Genomic DNA, 13,387 nt, shown 5'->3' with positions numbered 1-13,387 from the left:
TGGGATAGGAGGTGAGTTTGATTAACAGACGCATGATTCAGCTACAGTAGACTCCTGCTTAGCATCATGGGTTAGTTAGCTGGTAACGTTAACGTTACTTCAGCAGGCAATAACTGTTATTATACGCGTGATTTCGGTCTGCCTGCCTGCCTTATAATGTTAAAGTAGCAGTAGGTACCAACTGTTGCTGTGTGTGTCAGTGTGATCATCAGTGGTTTATCACTCAGCATGTATAGGCCTACTGCACTGTAGCCTATATATATACATACACACTGTGGCTAATGATGATGGAGAAATTGCAATGTAACGATTCCATAATGCACAGCTGGTGATGTAACATTACAGCTACCAAACATGGATGGTTACCAAACAGTGCTTCCCCGTCCTGTTGTCACGTGATGTCTGCAACTTTCATAACAGGGAGTGTGTAGACAGCACATGGCTCTCTGGCCAGCACCAACCACACTGTCATGTCCTTATTATTACAACGACATTCTGTGTGACGTTGGTCAGCGCTTTCATATTTGTTTTATTTTATGTCTGTCAAACAAACAGTAGAATCTCATTATGAAGAGTCACATACACACGCACACACACACACACACACACACACACACACACACACACACACACACACACACACACACACACACACACACACACACACATGAACTAAAATCTCACTTCCTCTCATTCTAGTACTTTTCCAGCACTCATTTTTCAACCCAGGCACCGACCACATTCCCTCACAATCTAAAACCACATCTCTGGTTACAGTTACACCCTGAGTTTATGTGCAGTTACAGTTTTCCTAATAACCATTAGCTCTCAACAGCAACAAGTAAGACATTTCTTCTTCAACACATCGTGGTTACATATTTCCAATACATACTTATTCAGCATAGGCATTCAATGCATAGCGCATCGACTTATTATTATCAAATATGTATAACAACTCTTGCTCAGTTCTCAGATGCATGCTTTCTATGAAGTTCCCTGTCCTCACGTATGTAAGACAACTCAAACTTTCCCCTATCTATATTTTTAAACGGAGCAATGTCCACCTCATGGGCATGGCCATGAACACATAGGGCCTGAAGGCAGCCAGATGTGCAGCCTCAACATCCATTCCACTTGACAACACTACTAGAGTGCGGTCAGCACCACGGTTATGATGAGAAACTTAACTGATCATTAATCTAACAGTTCCTTTCTTTCTTTCTCTCTCTCTCTCTCTCTCTCTCTCTCTCTCTCTCTCTCTCTCTCTCACACACACACACACACACACACACACACAGCCTGTCAGCAGCCCATTTTCGCACCCCACACAACAAACGGCGCTGTCCAAGGTGATGAAGTGCAGGCACACTGTCATTCACAACAAGATAATATGGTGCTTCGTTCTTTTGGAATACTGAAAACATGTTTCTTTTAGCCTATTAATCTCGTTAACATAAATGCTACTAATTAAATTTAAAAATGCATTATTTGTCATTAAAGTGATGGTTGTTGGTACGTAATGTTAGACCCCCACAGGTGTATGTGTTCATGGTGTCTCAGTCTCTCCGTACAGGAGCTCAGCCCCCATTGGCCCCCCACATAACTCGAACCCTGATCTCCATCACTTCCCCTCCCTGTGTGTGTCTGCAGGGCAGCAGCTGTGTTGGAGAGGCTCTGTTAGGCTCTGGATAGCCTATAACAGGCAGGCAGAATGTCAGTGAGTAGGCATCGAATTGCTATCGTCAACCATGACAAGTGCAAGCCAAAGAAATCCAATCTGGCATGCAAGAAGATCTGCCCGGTGGTCCGAATGGGTAGGAGACCTCAAGCCTCTGGAGGTGGATCTCAGTTATCGGTGTTTTTTCCCTCATTCCAGTTTGTTAATCTTAAACCTCTGTGTGCCGTGCCCTCTCTTTTGGTGTGCCTCCTCCAGGTAAACTGTGCATAGAAGTCACACCTGACAGCAAATTTGCTATGATTTCTGAGACGCTCTGTATTGGATCTGGAATGTGTGTTAAGGTAAGTTGTCTCAAAGTCTTATTTCAGTCAATTGACTGAACTTGGGGTAACACTGTATTTGGATCGTCTGCCTACATTGAGAGTGAGAGTCTACACAGAGTACTGGATTTGTAACATTTCAACAGCTTATTAGTTGACGTTCAACAATTCAACTGTTTCACTTTGTCTGTAGATGTGTGTCTGTAGATGTTGAACAGATTCTGTTTCCTTCCCGTTCCACACACCTGATTCTCATCACCCGGAGCTACTAAATTATTCTGTGAATATGTAGGTATGTTCATGAATTGCCACACTCTACAATCTGTTAAACATTTACTGTACAGACAGTTGAATTGTTGAATGTCAACTAATAGCTGTTGAAATGTTACAAATACTCTCTAGAATCTCTGTAGCCAGACTATCCAAATAAAGTGTTACCAAAGTTGGCGTTATAATCCTTGGGGATTATACTGACTTTGGTAACTTTTTTCAAACACTTGATTGAATTCCCCCCCCCTGCATAACCTCTCCTGCATTTGTTTGTTTGTTTGTTTGTTATCATTTGTTTTAATATTTCTGTATCTACTTATTCATGTACTTGCCAATGTAATGATCATGCCTCTTATTCTGATATTTGATATCTGATACCTGGTGTTTGTATCTTTTTGGAACTAAATCAAAAAACCTGCAAAAAAAGAACGTGGGATTCTGATGTGCAGTTGAAGAACTTGAGCAGATGTTTTCATTTACAGGCATGTCCATTCAATGCCATTACCATCATCAACCTGCCAGTCAGCCTTGAGAATCAGACCACTCACAGATATTGTGCCAACTGCTTCATGTTGCATAGGTGGGTTCAAGCTCAATATGTGTGGAATCAGTGAATTGTGCTTGTTTACCTTACTATCTAATCTTCTACTGTTTAACTAGCTTTGTTTGCTAAATGTGTCTTTTGTCCTGTGGAATTCCAGATTGCCAGTCCCCAGGCCCGGAGCGGTGCTGGGACTGGTGGGAATCAACGGAATTGGGAAATCTACAGCGCTGAAGATTCTGGCTGGAAAACTGAAACCCAACCTTGGAAAGTTTGAGGTGAGTGGAGTGTTCATAAGTTTGTCATTCCCGTTGTCCTTTGACACTAGCCCCGCCCACTTGACCCATTGTGCCACGACTTCCTGTTCAAAACGCTGACTGTTTTACTAGTCTGACTCACATGTGAGTCTGACTCACATGTGAGTCAGACTCACATGTGAGTCAGACTCAGACTAGGTTTATGAGTCACAGGAAGTGTAAACACAATCAGAACTTCCGATTGTATTTACACTTCCTGTTAGTCTCTCAAGCCAGACTGTCTCTTCTACATGAGGTGAATAAAAAAGATAAATTGAATTGGTATATTAGCGGGCAGATCTACAGTACCTTCATTGGCATCCAGGTAGTATAGTCTACAGTGTACAGTAGTATAGTCTACAGTGTACACTACAGTAGTACAGTCTACAGCGGTGTTTCTCAGTCTCAACCACTGAATCCCTCTAATCTAGTGGGCCACAAAATGTTTGAAGTTGAAGTTGAAGCTCAGAAAATGAGTGGGCCGCGACTTCCGTGTTTGACGAAGTCTGGCACGCTCAATTTGTAAGCTACTGCGAAGATTCTCATATTTGGAGAAACGGAAACTAGAAATCCAGACGAACACGTAGCTCCAACCATGTTATCCTAGCTCGCACGGAAGCGGGGGTAAAATGTTTTTAACAAAGGTAAATGGGCATGACTATTTTCATTGGGTCCGTTGACCTCTCATATCAAGATATCTGAATGAAATTGGGCTCATTAGATACATACATACATAGGGTGAGCTCCAGGGTCCTGAAGACACAGCGTTCTGCATGCAGTAAAAAATGGGGTTCTCACCTTTTTTCTTTCTCTATTTCTGCACACTGTGGTACCTAAACATAAAAATAAAATAAAACGTTAAATTAAAATGCATAATTTCCATGACCAGTTATGTTTGAATATAACCATGCAGCTGACAGTGGCATAACATACATACAGCCCAGTTTATTTTCTATCCTTTTTTGTCATGTTACAGGCTGTGATATACATTTGTAAGAACAATCTGCAAGTTTTTAGGAATTATTTCCACCTCTTCTTCCATTTCTTCTTGTGGGTGTTGGTATGACACTTGTGAACACATTAAGTCAAGAACAATACATGGTTAAAATAAATAAATAAAATTAAATGCTGCTTACACTACAGGTTCCCTCTATAGTGTGTTTTTGAGCACCTTGCTGATTAACTGATTAAGATCTTTATTCTTCGTTGGATTTTGTTGTCAGTGAAATGTAAGGATTACAAGGAATTTAAGAAACACTTGAGAAACAATGAGAAAGAGTGTCTAGTTTAGCATTTTATGTCAAAGATTCATAGATTCAAATGGGTTTGGATGAATAACATTTACTGTACATATCAACTTAGATAGATCAACTTAGATAAGTAAAGTTTGTGTGTTTTTGTTTTATTGAGGGGGGGGGGGCAGGTAGAGTGGCATGTGATGAGCTGTGAGCCAAACACACATCTGGGTCTATGTGACAAGTCTGTTGGCGTGATAACTTGCTAACTATTATTAAAATCTGTTTAATCCGCTAATGTGCTCTGTGTCTTACTAGGCTCCCCCGGACTGGCAGGAGATCCTCACATATTTCCGTGGTTCAGAGCTGCAGAACTACTTCACCAAGATCCTAGAGGACAACCTCAAGGCTATTGTGAAGCCTCAGTATGTGGACCAGATCCCCAAAACTGTCAAGGTCAGTTCACTTCCACCACTACTACAAACTATGGTAGTGTTGGGCACAGAGGTTGCGTTAGACATTCTTGTTATCTCTCGTTATCTCTCATACCTACCTATCCTTTGACAGACAGGGTCATACAAATTCTGTCATTTCTTCTGTCATTGTTAAAAAAAATCATTAAAAAACAGACAATATTTGGTTAACGCGACCACTGGTTGGGCATATTTTCATTTCAGGAGTGAATGGTTTTGCGACATATCAATTCTGTTCCTTTCCAAGGGGATAGTTAGCCTGGTAAACCAGTCGGTCACGTGAACTCACATTTCATTTTGTTCTACCAGACCGTCTGGCCTCAAGCCCTGGCAGGGTATTTGCAGAAACTGCAAAGCGTACGAGCCAATCAGCGACCCGCCTCGTAGTTGACATTGTAACCAGCCAATCAGGAACGCCGCTGGGAAAACAGTAATGGCTGCCTCCGTGCCTGTCCGCCTTGAGGAGTAATGTCAACGTTCGTCGAGTTTGAACAGACATACAAGTGCAGTTATTGCAGAAATAGACTCAATAACAACAATTAAACAAGTACAGGAGTATGCAACAGTTGAGTTTCTCTGCGGAAAATATGTTTTTGCCGTTCTCCCGAGTGGATTTGGGGTTTGACTGGATCCAACGCTGATTGGCTGAAGGAGTTGTCTGTCAAGGCAAGTACACCCGCCCAACGTCTGCCCACTGCTAAACACTGCGTGAAAGCTTGAGGCCAAACGGTCTGCTAGAGCAAAATGAAATGCGAGTTCATGTGACCAGCTGGTTTACAAGGCTAGGGGATTGTAGCAACTGTTAAAGTAATAATTGGTGGATAATGTAATTGTTAAATGGGTTGAAAATGTACTAACACCTGTAATTTTCTCCATAATTACTTTTTACATTACACATAATACATTATTCAGTGATTTGTATTTCATAAGGCAACTGATGTAATAATGACTGATGTGATAATCCAATTGAATAAGAAGAATGCACTAAATTATTAAGATTCTTGCCACTATTATTACTTCCCTAGTTAGAATTGTGTTACACACCTTGTGTGAAGTGATAAAGAGTGGTTAATGCTAATAATACTATTTTATTATTCGGGAATTTATTACAGGCAACAATACAGGCGTTCATTGCATTTTCAACATATTTAGAGGAATATTTTGTTAATTTTGACAAGTTATTACAAGTCTAGTCATTATATTACCTGGCAGTACAGATAATACATCATCAGTTGCTACAAGATTACTTGTTTCCTGGTATTTTTTCTAGTCACATTATTCATTTCTGTTCATTTCTCCCCTCAAAATCAAAATTTCGCTTTCCAAATATTGCAACTACTCGCAATGTGGTCCTATTACCACACTAGCCATATAAAGCCCCCTCATTCTGAAATCAGTCACTACATTTACAAGTCGTGGAAGATTTACCTCATCATACAGTAATTACAATTATTTTGGAATAATTACATAATTTCAAATACAGCCTTTGTCTAAAAAAAATTGCATCAAAACATGGTCCACAAATGTTGACAGAAAATACTGAAAATTTTGAAGAGAAGAAGAAAAAAACAAAGACAAGTGACTTTTTTGTTTGCAGTGATCAGATGGTAAGAATTCTGGAGAAACTAAATTGCATTTCTGTGTGAATGGATAGTGGTTTGTAAATACGATCGTTAAAATATCCCCGCGGCTGATAGCTGTTCACTCTGTCACCAGGGAAACGTCGGCTCCATCCTGAGCAAGAACGATGAGACCAAAACTGAGGCTGTGGTCTCTGAGCAGCTTGGTATGTTGAGACTCACGTTTATTGGATCAGCAGTTTATTAGTGTCCAAAATGCAATGGGACTATAATGTCCTTATTGTCCCACTGTTTGCTGATGTCCTGTGTCACATGAGCTCACTGGGCCAGTCAGTGAGGGCTGAAAGAGCATAATAGTGGCATAGTGCAGCCAGTCTGTTTCAGTCATCTAGGTCTTAAGGTCTAGGATAGCATCTTACATTGATCAGAACAGCCTTTCGCATTTCATTGCTCATGGAATCTGTTATTTTATCAATGATTTACAGAGAAGCACTCGGTCAGCAGCTGTTTATTATAGTGGAGTTTTCCTCTCTGTTTCTCATTATAATCCCCTCCCTCTGTCTCAGATCTGACTCATCTCAGGGACAGAAATGTGGAGAAACTCTCAGGAGGGGAGCTGCAGCGCTTTGCCTGTGCCGTTGTCTGCATCCAGAAGGCCGACATGTATGTTTTTCTCCTTTCTTTTTTCTTTTCTTCTTTCTCCCATTTTCACACCAATAGGCCCTTCTCACGGGGGCCATTTTGTGTCGAGAAGCCAGGGTAAACACAGGTGCAAGCAAAACACTAATGAGGGTTTCCAAATTCCAATCATGGAAGTTGGAAACCCTCATTAGTGTTTTGCTTGCACCTGTGTTTACCCTGGCTTCTCGACACAAAATGGCCCCCGTGAGAAGGGTCTATTGTGCTCGGCCAATCCCCTCTGCTGTCCCGGCCATTGCTCCACCCCCTCTGCCCATCTGGGTTGTAAACTAACTTCCTCCGATACATGTGCAGTCACCTGCCGCTTCTGATCACTTCACACCGAGGTGTTTCACCGGCAGGACATAGCGCATGGGAGGATCATGCAATTCCCCCCAGTTCCCCTCCCCCTGAACAGGCTTGCCCGACCGACCAGAGGAGGGCCAGGAGGCACTAGTACAGCGACCATGACACGACACGACCGGCTTCCCACCCATGTCCGTAGGAATGTCTGTCCAAGCCGGAAGTACCGCTGCCGGGAATTTAACCCGGGTCTCCGCGGTGGTAGGTGAGTGCTTTTACCTCTACCCAGACACCTGAAATGTAAGATTCATCAGGGTCTGCTGTTGAGGCTCCAACAAGATCTAATCAAGGCTTGTACTAATATGTTTTATCAATGGGCCTCAAGCATGGATTTTGTTTCGTATTTCTCTCTTAAATTTCTTCTTACAAAATGCAGTAACGGACAAGTAAGTCCTTAAGTAAGGAGTAAGTAAGGAGTATGTGCCCCAAGCTTCACCTACAGTACAGTGAAGTAAGTGATCAAATTCTGAACACAATTAATTGTTGTGATTGACTGGGAAAATAAAGCCCTGGTTGAAAATCAGAATTATCCTTCGGTTCCTGAGAGAAACTCTGCTTTAGTCATTATAGAAAAATTTAATCAGGAGAATTATCAATATTGTTTTATTGCCCAGCACCACCCTCGAGCACCCCAACATACTGCTCGATCAGAAGAGCTGAGAATGATGGTAAGAAGCAATCACAATTATAGATCCTTAGTGCAGAATCTAGGCTAGCCTATTTATTCTACAGTTCAGATGCCCTTTTCAAATCAATTTAATATTTTTAGGAGTTTTTAGGAGACGAGATTTATTGATGGTGTAATGGATAAAGGAAACAAAAATAAATGTATCAACAGAATCTTTATTGCTTTCTCTTAATGTCTTTAGCATCAGTGTGCCGTCCACATTGCAGATCCAGAATCAGAATTCTTATTCGGCCACATACAAGCAAATTGACTTGGTGTTCTTTTCTTAAGTGTTTTCATAATGTGTACTAACTAAGCTTTTACATTGACCTTCTGAACCCTGGCAGAAAGCACGACAAGATTTGTGCATACTGAAATAAGAGCGTTCCCCAGCATTCTTACATTTTGATCTTACCTATGATGAACTAATTTAAATTATATATAATAAATAGAATATTGCTGAATTCCAATATAGTGATGTACATACAAACATTTTAAGACCAAATTCATGCATATGCTCAGTTCTTGCGTGAGGCCCATTGTGTTTAGTACACCATATCAGTTTCTACTGATGGATTGAACCAGACGACTGAAAAAGCTTGGTCTCATAATTGATTTGTACAGTTACGAACTGATCACACTACTATTTCACTGCACGTCTCTTCTTCAATCCTCAGCTACATGTTTGACGAGCCGTCCAGTTACCTGGATGTTAAGCAGCGTTTAAGAGCTGCCATCGCCATCCGCTCCCTCATCAGCCCAGACAGGTCAGTGACAAAAATAGCTCTGTATTAGGATGTTTACTGCGAGGAAGGAGATGGATGGAGCTATTCAACTGGGTCCTACCTGCCTGAAAGGATGGATCTTCTATCCCCCACAGATATATCATCGTGGTGGAGCATGACCTGAGTGTCCTGGACTACCTGTCTGACTTCATCTGCTGTTTCTATGGGGTTCCTGGTGCGTACGGCGTGGTCACCATGCCGTTCAGTGTCAGGGAAGGTAGCTAGCTTATCCCACTACTGGCCTCTTTGTATTCTTCAAGTTGTGTGTGTGTTTCTCCACACAAGTGATATGGCTGCTGACACTACACTTTGGACAGAACCTTACATACAATACAAAACATAAAATAAAATAGCACTCATACAAAAGAAATGTTAGGTTGGCTACATGATCTAACAGATGCGAACCATCAGCTCCTCTTTCAAAAGAAAATCTCAAAATACTCCCCATATATGATACCAACACACTTCCAAGTGTGCACCTTTGTCTATAAATGTATATACACACCTGTCTCAACAAAATTCTAACGTACATACACATAATACAACTATACAAGACACTCAGATCACCTTCACCCCCGCTACTGTCGCACTACTAATAACCAATTTTCAATACGCTACACAGAGGTGCTGTACTATGGAACACTCATATCAATATTGCCAAACAAGTATTATCTCTTAACTCTTACAAAATCTAAACTTTGAATCTCCCTGATGAATCACACATAGCCCACATACATACATTACACATACACTTTCTGATTTTAATATGTGCAAATAAATAAAACTAAAACACTCTATCCCCTTGTTTCCCTTTTAAAAGCACTAAAAGAACGCCTTACTTATTTTCCTTCTCTTCACGTCAGGCATCAACATCTTCCTGGACGGCTACGTGCCCACAGAGAATATGCGTTTTAGAGAGACCTCACTGGTGTTTAAGGTAGCTGAGACGGCCAGTGAGGAGGAGGTCAAGAAGTTGTCCCGCTACCACTATCCAAACATGAAGAAGACCCTGGGTGACTTTTCCCTGGAGATTCTGGAGGGAGAGTTCACCGACTCCGAAATCATGGTCATGCTGGGAGAGAACGGTAATGGATGGATTTGTGTGCACATGTGTTGCAGTTTAAAGAATCATATGTCTAAACACTAATAAAAAAAAATGTGTTTAGGGACAGGTAAAACGACATTCATCAAAATGCTGGCTGGGCTTCTTAGACCAGATGAAGGAGGTAAGGAGGTTAAATAATTTAACCCTTTGTACATGATTTACTTTTTCTTTATATTTTTAAGAACATAAATAAATAAAACATTTCTTTTTTATTCTCCCCTTCAGGTGAAGTGCCTCTCCTCAATGTCAGCGTCAAACCACAGAAAATCAGTCCTAAATTCAAAGTAGGTTTCAGCCTGAGCGTAATGGCCTATGCCCACCGGCTGTGTTACGGCTCCGTGCACGGCCTGAACAGACCCACACGCATGTGATCTGTCAGATGCATGCGGGATCTGACAAAAATAGAACAGGTGTGTAGTTTTTTCGTAAAGCATGTATTGCTTATCTATTAACATGGGCAAGAGTCTGTTCTGGCAGTTGTACCGGATCCACACGGAGCCGTACCGCATCTGGTGTACATCGGGTTTAAGGTCTAATTTCCCCAGTGTGACCTAACAATTGACAAAGTCCACTAATGTGTCTGTAGGGCAGTGTACGGGCCCTGCTTCACAACAAGATCCGTGATGCCCTCACACAGCCTCAGTTTATCACAGATGTCATGAAGCCCATGCAGATCGACAGCATCATTGACCACGACGTGAGTATCAAACAGAAGATAATGTTTTTTTATTCAGTCTAACCACCAGTGGCTCATTGCTCCCCTCAGCCTGACTCTTACCATAGCATACTGTGTGTGTGTGTGTGTGTGTGTGTGTGTGTGTGTGTGTGTGTGTGTGTGTGTGTGTGTGTGTGTGTGTGTGTGTGTGCGTGTGCGTGTGCATTGGTGCATGCGCTGATTCTAGGTCCAAATCCTTTCAGGAGGTGAACTGCAGCGGGTGGCCCTGACCCTGGTTCTGGGCAAACCAGCTGACCTCTATCTGATAGACGAGCCCTCTGCCTACCTGGATTCAGAGCAGCGTCTCGTGGCGGCCAAGGTCATCAAACGGTAAAAGGCATTGTCGCATGGACCAGGGGTTTTCAAAGTCTGAGACTGTGTGCGTCCCCTCAGACAAAGCTTGGGACCCCGACCCCCCCTTCCTCCCCGTTAGTTTACTTGCTTAGTCTCGCTCAATTCCTGGATGCCTATTGGATCATGATTATGTTATTTGATTCCAGACACGCAACAATTGAGCCAAGATAGCCTGATATTGCTGTTTGACTTCAGACTACACCAAATACATAAAAAAGGTCTGTTTGAAGGCATTCATTTGTTTCTTAGTTTTTGACTCTGGGAAAGTGGGAAAAACAGTAATCACCAAAACTACTGTATATCTCTTTAACCAAATCTCACACATTTAGGCTATTTTGGTGACTAATGTAATAACTAATGTAATATTTTTTCACTTCTATTCACTGAGCCTCCCCTGAAACTGTGTGGAGCCCCCCTCGGGAGCCCCCCCCCCCCCCCCCCCCCCACACACACACACACACACACTTTCAAAACCTCTGGCGTAGACAACGCAATGCTTCTGAGCAGATCTTGCTGATGACAGAAGTGTGATGTACGTTACGTCTGTTTCCTAGATTCATCCTCCACGCCCATAAGACGGCCTTCGTAGTGGAACACGACTTCATCATGGCCACCTACCTGGCAGACCGCGTCATCGTGTTTGACGGTATTCCCTCCAAGAGCACCACTGCTGGCTCGTAAGTAGGGGTGCACGAAAAAAACGGACATTGGAATATATTTCGTTTCTGCGATATATATTGAAATATGAAAAAAATACAGGAATTTTCACCAAATGTCTGGAATAGCTCTATCACAAGTTTTGCCCCTTTAAGAAGGTGGCCTAGTGGATAACCTGCCTGGCTGATGTAGTAGTGTGATAATAAACCCTTAAATCCGAGTAAATTATGTTATATCAGACAGACTTCTCTAGTTCATGGAAAATGACAACCATGTGGGGTTTCCATGTGTTGTCAAGCAGCAAAAATATAAACTGTAGCATGAGGTGTTTGAGTTGTGTGTTGAGTTAATTTGTTGAGTAAATTTATTGTGTGTTGAGTTAATTTGTTGAGTAAATTTACATTGTGATGATGATGCTGAAACGATATTGTGCAACCCTACTTAAGACACTGCTATAGCTGGTGTGTTGTGGATGTATAGTGTATCAACACTAACTAGTGAGAGCAAATCATGGAGCCATTTCACATGTACAGTAGTTTAGTTTCATTTTAGTTGTTTATTTGCACAAACAATATAACAAGAAATAATAGAACGTGCAACAGTACAATGTGGAATTTGAATTGAAATCTATGTGCACTAGAAACGCAAATGTCTTTTTTGTCTGAAACTTCATTCTAAAGTGAAATATCGCTTTAAGCTATTGAAATACATGCTCAGATATCACATTAACCTAAGAAATGAGAGGACAATGAGAAATTAGTCTGAGTAAATCAGCTTCAAATGGCTTCAATCCCATGTCATTTTTCAGGCCACAGACCTTACTTGCAGGGATGAACAGGTTTTTATCACTGCTGAAGATCACATTCAGGCGAGACCCGAAAAACTTCCGACCAAGAATCAACAAGTTGAACTCCATAAAGGTATGGGATGCTGTGTATAAACTCAGGTTTTAGCTGTCTTTTGATTTGTTTGGCAGATTTTTGCATTTGAGCGTTTACTTCAAACTGTAAACCCGAATTGGACACCTTCCCCTCTCTCTCTTACCTCACCACATCTCTGTATCATCATCATCATCCTCTCAGGATATGGAGCAGAAGAAGAGTGGCAACTACTTCTTCCTGGATGACTAAAAACCCATTCCTTCCGTAAGAGAGTCAGAGAGAGAGAACTCCAATGTCCTTCAACGCCTCATCTACTGTGGAGGAGAAACAGAGAGACCCAGCAGCAGGCTTCCCTAGGCTCAATGGTTTCTCACTCCCCTCCTCAAGGTCCTTTACTGAATGGACATAGGAAGAAGTTCACGCCGCTCCTCAAGGTCATTTACTGAATGGACATAGGAAGAAGTTCGGCTCTGGCACAAATCCAATCCATCCCGCTGAATTCTTCGAACTCTTGTAATCAGGTGACCCAGTGCTAGCAACATTATAAATCTGGGGTGTCCCTGAGGAACGGGATGGGGAACACTGGCTTTAAAAGCCCTTGCTCTTGCTGTTTGGCTGGCAGACCAGTACTCATATATGATTTATGTATACACACACATACATGCCTTTGGGACTCAAAGGAGTCTTTCATCGCCAGATTCACACAAAAAACAAAGCCTGTTATTTTAAAGAGAATATCTAATGAATAAATCAACTTATTCCCTGTGCATGGTATCATGTTTTCTTTAA

General features: G+C 41.8%; 1 protein-coding gene across 1 annotated transcript; it reads left to right on the top strand.

Annotated features, from left to right (window-relative positions):
• Positions 1 to 1,711: 1,711 nt before the first annotated feature.
• Positions 1,712 to 12,887, top strand: LOC310793883 (ATP-binding cassette sub-family E member 1-like; the record flags this gene model as incomplete). Its single annotated transcript, XM_083655773.1, has 17 exons — positions 1,712 to 1,814; positions 1,934 to 2,019; positions 2,751 to 2,848; positions 2,970 to 3,087; positions 4,659 to 4,796; positions 6,530 to 6,599; positions 6,960 to 7,056; positions 8,779 to 8,868; positions 8,982 to 9,103; positions 9,750 to 9,971; positions 10,053 to 10,112; positions 10,217 to 10,275; positions 10,578 to 10,688; positions 10,894 to 11,036; positions 11,615 to 11,737; positions 12,526 to 12,637; positions 12,800 to 12,887. The coding sequence occupies 17 exons, from the start codon at positions 1,712 to 1,714 to the stop codon at positions 12,845 to 12,847; spliced, it is 1,800 nt and encodes a 599-aa protein (XP_083511899.1). The 3' UTR covers positions 12,848 to 12,887.
• Between the last annotated feature and the right edge of the window lie 500 nt (positions 12,888 to 13,387).

Source organism: Poromitra crassiceps, assembly GCF_964638095.1.
Source record: "Poromitra crassiceps genome assembly, chromosome: 19".
In the NCBI taxonomy this organism is placed as follows: domain Eukaryota; kingdom Metazoa; phylum Chordata; class Actinopteri; order Beryciformes; family Melamphaidae; genus Poromitra; species Poromitra crassiceps.
The sequence above is the reverse complement of the archived record's forward strand: the minus strand, read 5'-3'. Positions and strand labels throughout refer to the sequence as shown.